The 12791-nt window shown below is 29.6% G+C and overlaps 1 protein-coding gene across 1 annotated transcript; it reads left to right on the forward strand.

The window, feature by feature from the left end:
• Positions 1 to 1032: 1032 nt before the first annotated feature.
• LOC105163844 (putative monoterpene synthase 8) lies at positions 1033 to 5782 on the forward strand. Its single transcript, XM_011082335.3, has 7 exons — positions 1033 to 1315; positions 1548 to 1818; positions 1979 to 2351; positions 3167 to 3385; positions 3555 to 3693; positions 4445 to 4696; positions 5362 to 5782. Exons 1-7 carry the CDS (start codon positions 1088 to 1090, stop codon positions 5659 to 5661), a joined length of 1782 nt encoding a protein of 593 aa, XP_011080637.1. The 5' UTR covers positions 1033 to 1087; the 3' UTR covers positions 5662 to 5782.
• The last annotated feature ends 7009 nt before the right edge of the window (positions 5783 to 12791 follow it).

Below are 12791 nucleotides of genomic sequence, written 5' to 3' on the forward strand. Positions count from 1 at the left end.
ATTAATTTTACTTTATTTGAGATATATATATGTACATATTTCTGAAAGAAATATAATTTTTTTATCATAATTGTTATCGATCTTAAAATAAAAAAATACATATTTGCACAATGATTGTTAGTTGCTAGTTCATAATTAAAACCTTGACAAAGTTTCTGATTGTAATAACTATGAAAAATATTAATTAACTTAGGTCGAGAATTAAATTTTTGTATATTTGATTTTGTTTAATGATACCCAATAATATTGATTTGTCAATTTTAAATTAAAGTAACTTATATCAAAATACACCATATTTTTATAATGCCAATCTCATCATAGTAGATTTTATAGTAGAAGGTTGAGGTTTTCTGTTTTTATCTTTGATGTTGCTTCCTTTTTTTTTTCTTTCCCCCCTCTCCTTTTTGTGGTTGAGGTAAGAGAGTTGAGTGAACAACTCACAGTGAAACACTTCAATTTAATCATATTAAATAAGAAATATGGGTTAAAAGGGAGAAATATTCTTATAAAAATATTATAGAATATGAATTACTAATTTATAGTGTGACCACAATAATATATTGTAAGTTCAATAATTACAAGATTTATTTTTTGACGTTACAAAATAGCCAACTTAAGTCATCCCGTTCATCTCTAACGAAAAATCCTAACACAAATCAGATTTAGTCAAATCGAACATATGGAATTATAATATATATATTTGTTATGTGATCGATCACTCTTCTTAATTAGACATTAATTATGTAACAAACACATTAACATTTACTATATAAATATAAATTCGAATCCGATCATAGTCGAACTCAAATTTCCCAATTCAATCATACCAAAATTAGAAAAAAAAGCCAAAAATGTACAAGGCCAACTTGAACAAAGGGTTGACGGTTTCACATACTTGTGGTATGGAGCAGCCAGCCGGTCAGAAAATCTGAAGCCTCGAGGACAAGAGCCGCCATTATTTTATTGCCCTCGCGTTGGGCATGCGCGCTCTTTATTGAGTATGAAGATTAAACTAAAACCTGCAGGACTCCGGATCCCATATAGTCCCCCTCCCAACACTCTTCTCACAAAACCATACAAACAATTGATGGCTTATCCCAGGAGCAACCTATCCTTATCTTCACGCTCATTCTATACTTCCCCAAACACCCCATCATCATCCTTTCCCAAGAACTGCCCCATCCTCGTCTCTCGTGCCCGTACTTGCATTTGCATGTCCTCGTCCTCCTCGTCCTCGATGCCCATGTCGGTACCCACTGCCGCGCCCATGATCACAGCCAACGGTGCGCTACTCAAATACATACGTCAACCTACGGTATGTACTTGCGTGCATTGATGTGCAGGTCGGGAGGCAATCATGCACGTCTTAATTACTACTAGATAAAAATTTCTCATTTAAATTTTTGAAAGAAAAAGCTTATTTTCTCTCGCACTAGGGGTTACGTTGCACTTTATTTTAAAATTAATAAAGTTCAGGAGGTCGTGTTGTTTTTTTTACGGCCTTCTATGTTAATGTTGTGTGACGTGTGGTGCGTGCATATGTGCAGCTATTTCCTGTGGAACAGGATGAGGGCAGCAAGAGGAGAGACTACTTGCTGGGGAAAGTTGGAATGCAGCTGCAGAGCGCAGCAGCAGCCGTGGAGAAACTGAAACTAATCGACACGATCCAACGACTGGGGATCGCCTACTATTTGGAGGATGGTATCAATGCCATACTGCAGGCTGAGTTCTCCAATGCCTTGTCTACGGACGACGATCTCTTCACCACGGCTCTACGCTTCCGGTTGCTCCGACACAACGGCTTCCAGATTAGTCCTGGTAGACCTCTTACTTCTGAAATAAAATGGGCGCGTTAAATATAAAATTATGAAATTTGCGAATATTAATTTAGGGGGTTATTTTGCCTATAACGGGGATCCATTGTATTTAATCCAAGAAATTAAGCTATTTTCTCTAATTTGTTCAACTCTTGATGCAGATGTATTCCTAAAATTCATGGACAAAAATGGACAATTCAAGGAGTCTCTAACCGACGATAAATTAGGGTTATTGAGCTTGTACGAAGCATCATACTTGGGAAGTAATGGAGAAGAAATATTGGAAAAAGCCATGGAGTTAACCAAAACACACCTCCAACGCTCACTTCCTCAGCTGCCACCGCAACTCCAGGGGCAGGTGGCTCAAGCGTTAGAGCTCCCCAGACACCTGAGAATGGCTAGGTTAGAAGCTAGGCGATACATTGATCAATATGCTGCACAAAGCGACTGTGATCAAGAACTTTTAGAACTAGCAATATTGGACTATAACAAGGTCCAGGCTCAACACCAAATGGAGCTGGCTGAAATCACCAGGTAATCAATCGTATCACATTTCGTATCACAACCTTTTCATTTGTTTATCTATTGAAAACAAAGTAAAAATCAAGAACATCTATCTAATTAGACGTACAAGCTTATATATTTTGTCCTGTTGCAATGTTACGATCAGATGATGATTCCCATTCAAATTAATTAAGTTTGATCAAATTATTATTTTTTAACTATACAATAATTATATGAGAAGTATTATACACTTATCATATGATTAGTTTGTGTATGATCAAACGAAAAATGAATTTGTTGTTTTGTCTTAATTATTTTATATATGCTATTGCTTATGGAAAAGAATCTTCTTCTTCATCTTTATGATTACCAATTTAATTTAGATCATGTTATTGCTATTAAAAACAAAAGTTTAGTATATATATATATATATAGACATGTCTAATCAACATTCACTACATTTATAACGAATAGGACAGAAAATTGATAAATATTAATAGATGAAACTTCGTACCACGTCCAATTTATTATAATTAGTCCTCAATTTACGTTAGACATATGAATACTTTGTAATTTGTCCCCCAAACAATCTTGTCGGATCACTAAAATAATAGAGAGATATAATTACTTTACCCATTAATATTTAGTTCTTGTATATTGTTTTCTTTTTCAATTTTCATAAAGAAAACGAGAATATTAAGGATAAAAAATTAAGTTATAGCTTTTTGGTTTAAACTTGTTTAATTTAAATTATTCAAACCCGCAAACTGTAAATAAAAATGAAAAAAGAAATAATTTTTTCACCTTATTTTTAACGAAATAGTGATGAAAAACACTTGTTTCAGATGGTGGACGCAGTTGGGGCTGGTGGACAAGTTGACCTTCGCTCGAGACAGGCCATTGGAGTGCTTCTTGTGGAGTGTTGGCCTGCTTCCTGAACCCAAATACTCCACCTGCCGAATAGAGCTCGCCAAGACCATCGCCATTCTCCTCGTCATCGACGACATCTTCGACACTTATGGAAAAATGGACGAACTCCTGCTCTTCACTGATGCAATCAGAAGGTTCAGATTATTATTATTATTATTATTTATTAGTTCGTTAATTGTGATCAATTAATTATCCAAATGGATTGTTAAAATATTAATATCAAATGAATTTCGTATTTAACGACTTAAACTTTTAGATGAAATTGTCGTTTAACATAAACGTGTACGACGAATGTCTGAACAGATGGGATCTGGAGGCAATGGAAACTCTTCCCGAGTACATGAAAATATGCTACATGGCGTTGTACAACACCACAAATGAAATATGCTACAAAGTGCTCAAGGAGAATGGATGGAGTGTGCTTCCATATCTCAAATCTACGGTAAGCTATGATGCCTTTCTATTAGTTTATTTTATTGGGTAGAATAATTAAATAATTATATTGTTATAGCTATATTATTTATTAATCTAGTGAAAATAAAAGAAGGGATTGGGAGTATTAATTAAATCTATAGGTCTATTTAGGAGAAATAGCATTTCTTGTATCATAATCGCGGCCATGTATACTTTAGTCCCATTATATACGAGATTTTCGATAATAGTTTCATATTTTTGAAAAAAATTGTCACTTTCAAATTGCTTACCAACTTTTGATAGGAAAATGATGAATACATTACGTATAATTCACGTGATTATTTCCTTGCATTCTAAAAGGATAACAGCCGCGTGACTTGTACATGTTTTAGAAAAGCAAAATCCTAAAAGAAGTTAGCAGGATGATTGAAAATGAGGCTTTTTATAAGTTATGGCACAACACTGCGGGCAAAAACTATGTTACAACCAATGTAAAAATTTGATCAATATTTGCTATGATTTTTAGTTATGATTAATGTTTCAATCTATGTCTATATAGAAACAACAACTAATAGTCAATGCGTAGCCATAATTAATTAATATTTATTATAATTTTTTTATTTTTGATCACAATAATTAACTATAAATAAAAATTCACATTTCATCTATTATCACTAAGGTTTCTCTTTGTTTTTCTTTTTTTTGGTTTTCTTGAGTGATTAATCGATCTTGCTATATGAATAACACACAAATCATATATATATGGATGGATATGGCAGTGGATAGACATGATTGAAGGGTTTATGGTGGAGGCGAAGTGGTTCAACGGCGGAAGTGCACCAAACTTGGAGGAGTACATAGAGAACGGAGTTTCGACGGCGGGTGCATATATGGCTTTGGTGCACCTTTTCTTCTTAATTGGGGAAGGAGTGACGGACCACAACGCCCGTCTCTTGTTCAAACCCTACCCTAAGCTCTTCTCCGCTGCCGGCCGGATTCTCCGCCTTTGGGATGATCTTGGGACCGCCAAGGTATGTTACCCTTCATTTCCACTTGCTTTTAATTTATAGTATAGTTCGAGGGAAAATAATAAAATTTGATCGAATAATTACAGGATTAGCACTTTCAATTCCGTAACTTACAAATTATTACTTTTGATCCTCATCTACTTTTTTGTATGTTATGCATTTTTTGCTGGAGAGAATAATTGGCCAGTTTTTCCAGCTTGGAACTATTTTCAAGGAAAAATATAACTACATTTGAGAGAAATAATTTAAATTTTGAAGGAAATTCGGGCAAAGAAAAGGACATTTCTTTCATCGCCTACAAAAATTGAATTCCACACTTCTCATATTTTTGTAAGTTGAAGTCAAGTACAAGCAGTACAAAGAATCATGTCTTCTACAAGTAAACAAAGTAGGCTAAGTCGAGCATTTATATGCAACTATGGGAGTACTTAATAACGATGTATTGGGCATGTTGTTACACTGTTAAACTATAGACAAAAAAGCAAATGAGAAAAAAAATGCTAACTTTTTAAAATTATGAAATTAAAAGTGTTAATTCCATAACGAATGAGACTCAAAGTGAAGCAGACCTAATTTATGAGACAAAAAATCTTATTTCTCCTGTAAGTAAATATGATGAGACAAAGCACTGATTAAATTAAACTATGTCATGCCATGAATATGGACAGGAGGAAGAGGAACGAGGAGATCTTGCATCGAGCATACACTTATTGATGAGAGAGAAGAAGTTAGCGACGGAAGAGGAAGGCAGAAGTCGCATTTTGGAAGATATATATGGGTTGTGGAAAGACCTGAACGGGGAGCTGATCGCCAAGAACGGGATGCCACTAGCCATCATTAAAGTCGCACTTAACATGGCCAGGGCTTCCCAAGTTGTGTACAAGCACGACGAGGACACTTACTTTTCTAGTGTAGACAATTATGTGGAGGCTCTCTTCTTCACTCCCCTTAGTTTTACATATAATTGAGTCTCTCATTATAAGTTTGAATAATAACGTTTATTATTTCGATAAATAAATTGATATGTAAAAAATGATGATGGGATATGTTTACGAGTTATAATACATACAGATGTTAATTGTACATTTATACCGATCAATTCCATATAATACGTAGTTTGTTTGTGTGGGTTTGTTTATGGGTGTTCGAAAATATGATCATTATTTTAATACTAAATAAAAAATATTTATCTCACATCGCTGGTTATTCAGTGGTTTGAATTTTTTATTTCGAAACATGTTGCGTCTTTTATTTTATATAATATATACATCTTATGTGTACAAATATTATGTTATTTGTTCAATTTAAGCGTTATACACGTGACTTGCATGTGTTAATTGAAATAGAAAATGCAACACAATTTTAAATAGAAAATTAAATCGAGTTTTTCAGACCATGGACTAGAATTTTACAAAATGTTATATGTTAATTTGGATTGAAGAATTTTGGAATTAAAAATTTTCAATTGGTAATAATAATTCTGTTGTATTTGTTAGGATGATTTTATGTCCCAAAAGATTTAAAATCTTTCCATTTTGATGTTGAATTATTTTTAATAACATGTGATGAGTTTTAGATCTATTGATTTTGACGTTAATTAATTTTTTTCAAATTCCTAGTTCAAAGTATGGTAATTAAGATTAAAAAAAGAAAAGCACGTTAGGTTAGTATGGTACCTTTCCATACTTAAATCAGTTCGAGATTGAGATAGAATACTACGAACTTGAAATTTTTAATATAGTAGATTGTTATAAAGGTGTCATACCATAAATACAGTAGAGAGAGGGTATTTATAGAGCCAAATGTGTCCAAGTGCTTGATTCACATGGCATCATCTCCAATTACGAGCTGTTAGAGGATCTATGGTCCAAATTATGGGCTCATGGGTAGCAGAGTACGGGAGCCGATAAAAAAGATGTAGATCCTAGGACTTCAAGGGTATTTTAGTATTGTGAAGGGTTATTTATATCTTTTTCCAAGTAAATATGATACACCCCTATCATATATATATATATTAATAAATAAAATGGAAAAATCTAATACATGATTAATGAATTATTTAAAGGGATAATTACACTCTCCTCCCTTAGAGTTTGATGTAATTACACTTAGATTCCTTGTGGTATGGAAAACTACATTTAGCACTCCTTAAGTTTGCTTCTATCTAACAAATAAGTCCATTCGTTAATAAAATTCACTTAATTTGTTGATATTCAATAAAAAAAATGAATAAAAATGAAAATTTACCTCGATTGACTTATTACTATCTTGTAACAGGTCAAACACTTTTTTCTGACTAAACTATCTTTATAACGGCAAAGATATACCTTCTCACGTGCATTAACACGTGAAGACATATGAGGGTAATTTAGTCATAAAAGATTTATTTGATCTATAATAAATCAGTAATAAGTCAACCGGGGTAAATATAAATTTTTTTCAAATTTTTTATTAATATAAGCAAGTTGGATGAATTTTGACTAGTAGATTAACTTATTTATTAGACAAAATCAAACCTTAAGAGTATTAGATGAAAATTTTCAAACAACAAATGATCTACGTATTATTACACCAACCTTCGTGGAAGGAGAGTGTAATTATTCCTTATTTAAAGTATTTAATAACAAGAGAAAACAAAACCAACACCACCTTCCCAACAAAATCACCCAAGTTTTGAACCCTTCTTAGCATCCACACGGAATTTTTTTTCCTATAAATCCGTTAGATTTAATAAATTTTTAATGACGAGGGTCATATCTCATGAAATGTTCAAACATGAGAGGTTAAGTCTGATGAGGGAGAAACATGAGAGATCAAATCCACGTAAGTGGCGTACTGTAATTGAAGAACCAAAAGTGATATTAACCCAAATTACTAGCAACTCCATTTTTTTTTGGTGAAATGCTCCATCATAATAACATGTATGTATTTATACTATATATTAAGAGAGAGGATGTCTTTGCATAGTGCTTAGTTTCGTCTTTTGAGTGTTTTGTTGTGCTTTGTGGAGATAGAGAGAAAAAATAAAGATAAATAAGTATGTGTTGAAAATAGTAGTAATTTTGATACATTTTTTTATATTTAATTTATTATTTTTCATTTTTCGTCGCACCCCCATTATCTTATAATAATTATTTCTTTTTTTTAAATTTTTATTCATCTTTTTTTTTGTCACAAGTTTTTTTTTTTTTTATAAATTTAATAGTAACTCCTTATTTTATATATACTTTATTAGATAATAAATCTAATAAAATTTTAAATAGTATTTATAAAAGTTACACACACAGAGTAAATTACTAGTATTTATTTATTTACAGAAAGCCTTTTCTCTCACAAACGGCGGTTATGATACCGCAAGTCCGCAACACGAATTTTATTATTATACCAATAATACCCTTAAATTTATTTTCTTTTTTGTCTTTGTTGCTTTCTTTCTTTCTTTCTTTTTTTTTTTTATGTTTTTGAAAATGTGATGCATTGGTCTATATTTATCTTTTCTTATTCGTAATATATTTTAAAATATGATATAATATTTATTATATGCACGCAGAGACGACGTGTCACGACGGCTAGTTAATATAAAAAAAAAAATTCGCACATAAATAGCAATTTGTAACATCACAATCACCGATTATTAAATGGTCTATATTATTTTATAATCATTGATATACTATTATATTTATTCTTTCATTTTTACTCGTATTCTTTACTTGCTTCACTTTTTAAATTTATATCATTTCTATCTGATTATATATGCACAAATATTACGGGTGATGATTACAAATAATTTTATAAAAAATAGGAAATAATCAGGCATAAAAGTCAGTATGTACTAATTTCTCAAAGAAGCAGGGGCCTTGTTTAATTATTTTTCTTGTTCAATCGCGTGCACCACATGCTATTTATTTTATTTTTCAGTCTATATTTCATACTGACGTGATCCATTAATTTCAATAAATTTCTTAAAATTTTATAATACCCACATGTTAATTTATTCGGATCCAAATTTATTTTTCGGCTCCATTATTATATTTTTAATGAAAGTTTTGTTTTTATATACTATAGAAAAAAATAATATTGCACTAAAAAAATATTATTACAATTAAAAGTTGTAATTAAAAAATAAAATCATAGCAAATATAAATTAATTATTCCTCCACAACGACCGGTAGCTTTTGTTTCTGCAATGAAGATCAATACATTAGTTATAGTTAGAATCATATTAAATATTTAGATCATAGTTAAAAATACGGCAAATATGATTGGCAAAAATTTTAAGTTTTAGAATTGATTTTTTTTACTATAATTGATAGTTTTATTTACGCAGTCATTTATACTATACTGATTTTTTTTTCTTTTTTTCCTTTTGTAGTGTTAGTGATAAAATTTCATATGATGATTTTAAAAATATCACTAAAAATATAAATTAAATAATAATAATAATTTTGTTCTTGGCAGAACATAAATTATCAATGATAAAGTTGTGTATAAACTTGTTCTTATAGATAATTAGGAATATATATATTAACAAATTAGAGACAACAACTATTTTTCTGTCGTGAGGAAATTCAAATATCATAATATCCATCATATATATATATATATATAACATATTTATCTTTGAGTTTTCTACATGAAAAATAATTCGTTATTATTCTCAATCACATTGACCATAGACTTTAATAATAAGAATGATAATATCATCAAAATGGTCAATTCAAACTCAATTTTGCACTTGATTTTGATTTGCAATTAAAATGATTTTGAATTGACTTTTTCATTTTCAAAAAAAACTAATTACTCCCACGACTTTTTCACCCAAAAATTGATTGAGATTGGAAATGAAATAAAATATAAACATTAGTAACGATGAGATCAAGAAACAAGGGAAATAAATCAAAGTCATTTTATATACAAATTAACTTCAAGAATCTTGCTCGAGTTATACGATCGCAAGGATTGACCTCTTGGTTAATTGTTAACTCCACCAAGATCGAGTGTTGGGTTTTTGAGAATAAAACAAGAATGTGAAACTCGTCGGGTGTGCCCCGACAACGACCCTCCTACACTCAAGTTGGTGTGATCGATGTAAAAATGTGCGATTAGAAGTAATATGTCAAAAAATCAATGATGCGGTTACCTCGAAATATGGCGTCTTTGAGTATTTATAGGGCCCATGTGGATATTGTTGTATTCGCCATGTGGCGTTATCCTGCCAGCCCTCACTCTTAATCGGGCGGTTCTAGTGTCGGGGTCTTCAGGTGGGATTTCGGTCCAGGTTTGGGTTGATTCGACCCGTCTTATTAGGGAGACGCGGATCTAAGGTGCATGATGACTAAAATACCATTTATTAAGGGTATTTTAGATATTACGTGCATAAAGTGGGTTTTACCCATCAATCATTTACGGCATTTACTCAGTCGCCAAATATCTATGAAATAATTAATGATTCCTTAATTGGATAGTGAGGTTGAGGTCTCACAATCAAAATGTCGTGAGTTTCATTCCTACGCATGTAGATGTTAGTCTATTTTTTATAGTAGTTTGTATTTTTTGTTTCTTTTTGTTCCACTTGAAGACGTTGACTGATTTAGAACGATTATTGTAATGCAAAATCAAATGTTGTAATAATATACTGTTTGTTTCAAAGACATTGTTGTATTTTCTAAAAAAAAATCTATCATATAATAATTTAAAATTCATCAATACTCAAAAAAAGAAATAGAATTGAATAATTTGAAATCCTTAGAAATTTGAATTTATCCAAATAAACTTGAAAATTTTAAATTCAAATCAATTCATTCAAATTAAATATAATTATAAAAAAAAAATGTTCTCTGTCTCTCTTTAGATCCATAGATATTTTATATATTTTTAGATATGTATACACACAAGCTTTTTTTCATAAGAGAAAAAAGTCAAGAAACCATTTTAATATCTAAAAAATATCAATCAACGCCAACTCTCAGCAATTAATTAATGAATACTCAATTAACAAATTGATGTGCAACTTGACTATGACATTACTTATTTTGACATTTTATTTCAGAAAATAATAATAATAATATGGTCTGCAGCTACTGTGTAATTATAATTATGGAGTCAACGATGGCCTCTGCCACAAAATATATTTGCTCCTATACCTTTAAAATTATAAATATGACGAGTTACGATATTTGTCGTAATTTTATATTCATTATTGACTCGTATATGCGATTTTGATCACTAATCATGATTTTAGGATAAAAATATATTTATAAAATTTTTCGGAAGCTTGTTGCGCTAGTGAAGAAAAGGCGATAGTGCTTAAAGAATAAATTTAAACGTTGTGAAAATTTTAATGATTGAATAAAATTTAAATATTATAGTAAAATTAAGTTTAATTACAGTTAGACCCTCTTAAAAATATAAAATTATAAATTTTCAAATAAAAATTTTAAAATGATACTTCCACACCCTTAAGAAATATCAGTATACAACTAGCCCCATTTTATTTGAGTTTGAAAGAAAAATATTGAAATTAACAAAAAAAATTATATAATTTTTTTTATATCTCATTTAATATTCTCCTAATAATATTTTTATACTCATAATAGGGTAAATGTAATATATACATATATATATATATAATATCAAAAAGATGTAAAAGTAATAAAATATTATTGTCAAATTACAACCTTGTAATAAAAGTAGTTATTTATGAATGACAAAACTAGCCATCCTTTTTTTTTTTTGGGGGGGGGGGGGGTTAAAATAATCTTTGCCCCTTGAACTATTGAAGTAACATTTACCCCCTAAACTAACAAATATAACACTTACCCCCTATAATTAAATTTATTAACAATCTTGCCCTTAATTATATATATAGTTTGAAGAATTTTTTTTATAATATTTTTGCATTTTAAGTTTAATTAAAAAAATTAATTGGGAAAATTTCTTTTAATTAGAATGAATTAAAAGAAATTTAGTGAATTAAATAGTTTAAATTTTATTATACTTTACAGATTCGAAGTGAAGTAATGAATGAGTGCAAAAAATACACCAAAAAAAAATCATAAAAAGATTTTATCAATTTAGTAATAAAATTAAGTTATTAATTATTTATCTTTTAGATAAAAATTAAAAAAAAATTGAATATGTTTTCTTTAAAAACCTATGATAAAATATTTATATTTATTCATTATTTCTAAAATATTTAACTTTTGGTTAAACATATATATATTTGTCATTTTTTTAAAAAGCACGTAGCCTTTTGTTAATTATATTATATTTATTGTGTATCTATTATATATTAATTTGTACACCATTTGTAATTTAAATTCTTCCATTATTAAAAAAATTATTTAAAAAATAATTTATTGTGTAAAATACTAAAATATATTAAAAATAATATAATTATTCACAGTATGATGCGCATTTTTATCCAACCAAGAGAATAAATATTACATTTATTAATTTAGGGGTAAGTGTTACATTAGGATTAATTCAGCGAGGCAAAGTCCATTTTACCCCTTTTTTTTTGTTTTTAACTTCATAAATATAGAGTGAGGTAAACTTCATTGTTGCATCTATTTCTCGAACCACTAAAAATATGGTGAGGTGATCACCATTTTTTCATTTATGTCTTGTTCAAATACTTCATCCTATTTTTTTAAAAAATAGGCGCAACAATGATGTTACCTTCACTCTATATATAGAAAGTAAAAAAATTACCAAAGATGGCTAATTTTTCCATTTATCAGTGGTGACTTTCTATCTAATGACTATAATTCGGGAATGACATTTTATTACATTAATGCACTTTTGACTTTTTGTATATTACATTTACCTCCTCATAAGTATAAAAATATTATTAGGGGAATGTTGAATTAAGAGGTAAAATTAAAATTTTGTGAATTTTTCGTTCAAGCTCTAACAAAAGAGGGGTCAATTTACAACGAATTTTTTTTAAAGGAATGTAAGTCTAATTTTGAAATATTTTTTAGAAATAATATAATTTTATATTTTTAAAAGGGATCCGTGTGTAATTAATTTTAAAATTAATGATAATAAGTTGCATGAAAATATAAAGAGAAATGTTAGATAATTGTGAAATCTC

The sequence above is a fragment of the Sesamum indicum genome, linkage group LG6, assembly GCF_026168435.1.
Source record: "Sesamum indicum cultivar Baizhima isolate 11 linkage group LG6, ASM2616843v1, whole genome shotgun sequence".
Taxonomy (NCBI): domain Eukaryota; kingdom Viridiplantae; phylum Streptophyta; class Magnoliopsida; order Lamiales; family Pedaliaceae; genus Sesamum; species Sesamum indicum.

Coding starts and splice junctions, on each gene's coding strand:
- LOC105163844 (XM_011082335.3), top strand. CDS start 1,088: ATGGCTTATCCCAGGAGCAACCTATCCTTATCTTCACGCTCATTCTAT. Junction 1,819..1,978: donor CGGCTTCCAGATTAGTCCTG/GTAGACCTCTTA, acceptor CTCTTGATGCAG/ATGTATTCCTAAAATTCATG. Junction 4,697..5,361: donor ATGATCTTGGGACCGCCAAG/GTATGTTACCCT, acceptor GAATATGGACAG/GAGGAAGAGGAACGAGGAGA.